The 2,710-nt window shown below is 36.7% G+C and overlaps 1 protein-coding gene across 1 annotated transcript in view; it reads left to right on the plus strand.

Moving 5' to 3' along the window:
• Nucleotides 1–1,805, plus strand: part of LOC102833393 (olfactory receptor 10AG1-like) — a 2,194-nt gene extending 389 nt beyond the window's left edge. The window contains exon 2 of the mRNA XM_006877612.1: nt 848–1,805. Within this exon, the coding sequence (XP_006877674.1) occupies nt 848–1,805 (958 nt within the window). The remainder of the gene's footprint in view (nt 1–847) is intronic.
• The last annotated feature ends 905 nt before the right edge of the window (nt 1,806–2,710 follow it).

A 2,710-nucleotide genomic window follows, 5' to 3' on the forward strand; every position in this document is an offset into this window, starting at 1 on the left:
TCAGTTTATGGACTATAGTAAGCCTAACTCAAACCAAGGTATTTTCTGTCACTTCATATATGTGTATAATTTGGACAATGAACAAGGAAGACTGTAGAAGAATAAATGCATTTGAATTATAGTGTTGGAGAAAAATATTAAAAGTGCCATGGACAGTCAGAAGAACACACAAATCTTTCTTGGAAAAAGCACAGCCCAAATGCCACTTAGAAGCCAGAATGATGAGACTTCATCTCTCATACTTCAGGTATGTTACTCAGAGTAAATGGTTTCTGGAGGACACCAGCCTTGATAAAATGAAGGGTTACTAAAAAAGAGGAAGAACACAAGGAGACAGACGAATACAGGGATAGCAACAATGGGCTCAAATGTACCAATAGTTATAAAGATGGTGCAGAACTGGGCAGGGTTTAGTTAGTTCTATTGTTCGTAGGGTGTTATGATTGGGTGTCAACTCTATGGAACCTAAGTTATTTAAATAATCCATCAAAAGATGTTGTTTATTCCATTTTGCAAAATGAAATGTTATCAAGACGTTCCCTCAAAACTATGTAATATAGACTGTATAATAGGAACCATCTCCAGCAGATGGCAATTGTTCCAATGCCTGTACTGAATAAAGGATAGCTTGATTTATCCTGGGATATGCTCCAAAGGTATAATGAAATGATCTTAACATAAAATTGAAGGGACTGTTTAATGTGATTATGTAGGAGGATGTGAGACATAAATAAATAGGATCCTTATTAAAGGAAAAACAATGTCAATGGTTGTAAAATTCAATTCAGACACCTCAATATTATTTATAGAAGAAGCACTAGGAGGTATAGAGAATTCCTTAAGTAAGTTTATGTTTTCCACAGATGAATCATCAAGAAAAACTACCAAAAGAAAATCTAACCAAATTAAAAGAATTTGTTCTCTTGGATTTTGCTGATTTACCCCATCTACAGTGGTTTCTGTTTGGATTATTTCTAATCATCTACATTATTATCCTTTTGAGCAATGGCACCATATTTCTAATAACTAAATTGGACCCTGCTCTTCAGAGCCCCATGTACTTTTTTCTGGCAAATTTTTCCTTCTCAGAAATCTGCTATGTATCAGTGACTATCCCCAGAATGCTGAAGAATCTTGGGACTCAGAGAAGAAGCATTTCCTTAGTTGCTTGTGCTACACAGATGTGCTTTGCTCTTATGCTTGGAGCCACAGAGTGTTTGCTCCTGACAGTGATGGCCTATGACCGCTATGTGGCCATTTGTAATCCACTGCACTATCCTCTAGTCATTAACCAAAGGTTCTGCATCCAGTTAGTGACTGGCTCTTGGGTCGCTGGCATACCAGTTCAGATAGGGCAGACATATCAGATTTTCTCTCTGCCTTTCTGTGGCCCTAACCAGATCAACCACTTCTTCTGTGACGTTCCCCCAATAATCAAGCTGGCCTGTGGAGACACTTCTGTCAATGAGCTATTGGTCTACATAGATGTCGTGTTATTTGTCACAGTTCCTTTTCTGTTGATACTTGGATCCTACAGTAAAATCATCTCCACCATCCTGAAGCTGCCATCAGCCACAAGTAGGACCAAAGCCTTCTCCACTTGCTCATCTCATCTTATGGTTGTACTGTTATTCTTTGGATCTAGTACTATTACGTACCTAAGACCCAAGAGTAGTCAATCAGAGGGAAATGACAAGGTGCTTTCACTTTTATATGCTATCTTCACCCCTATGTTTAATCCCATGATATATAGTTTAAGAAACAAAGATGTCATGATGTCATTGAGAAAATTGCTATGGAAATAAAGCACATCATTAAAGAATGAACAAAAATGTATAAAATTGATTTCTCATCATTCAATATTTTGTCTACTTTTTGATGTTTTTAAATGTCATGGAATCAATTTCAACTAATAGTGATCTTCTATAGGGTTTCCTATGAGAAGTTGGTATGTATCCATTTCTGGCCTTGTGTTTGAAGTCCAATGTTGATCATAAAGTGCCATACCAGGAGTCAATAGAATCTTTCATTATTGCAAGTTGAGGATGGAATTTTTTCCTTCAGTTTTTACAGCTTGGGAATTGCTGGATGTATTCATCCTTTTGGTATTCTAACTCTTTGCACATTTCATTATCATTCTTGACTTTGGCTTTTAGAACTACCCACTGAAATTTTCTGTTCAGCTCTTTTACCTCCTCAATCCTTCCTACTGCTTTAGCATCACTAAGGCTTAGAGCATGATTTAGTCTCTCCTGACATCCATATTGGTCTTTTCTTTCTTTCTTGTCTTCTTAATGACATTTTACTTTTTCCTGTATGATGTTCCCCACATTCTTCTGGTCTTTAATGTTTAATGGCTCATATCTTTTCTTGAGAGGCTCTCAAGAGCATTTTTTTTTTAATGTAAACACAAGGTGTTATTTATTTTTCTGAAGTACAAAGGATCTGACTCAACACAGAAACAATAAGAAAATCAATACAAATATTGAGAAAACATTTCCCCATGAGTGCAGACATATAAATTCTTAAGAGCAGCAATTGAGAGTTTACCAACAATTTAAAGTGAGTTTCTCTACAGGATGCTTTCTGACAGGCTCCTGAGCAGGAAATGGACAGGCAAGTACCTTCCACAGAGCAAAATTGCTAAGAATAGCATCCCAAGTGCACCACAAGTTACTTGACTGGGAAAACCATCTTGGAATAGTTTTTA

This window comes from Chrysochloris asiatica, unplaced genomic scaffold (assembly GCF_000296735.1).
Source record: "Chrysochloris asiatica unplaced genomic scaffold, ChrAsi1.0 scaffold00535, whole genome shotgun sequence".
NCBI classification, from domain to species: Eukaryota; Metazoa; Chordata; class Mammalia; order Afrosoricida; family Chrysochloridae; genus Chrysochloris; species Chrysochloris asiatica.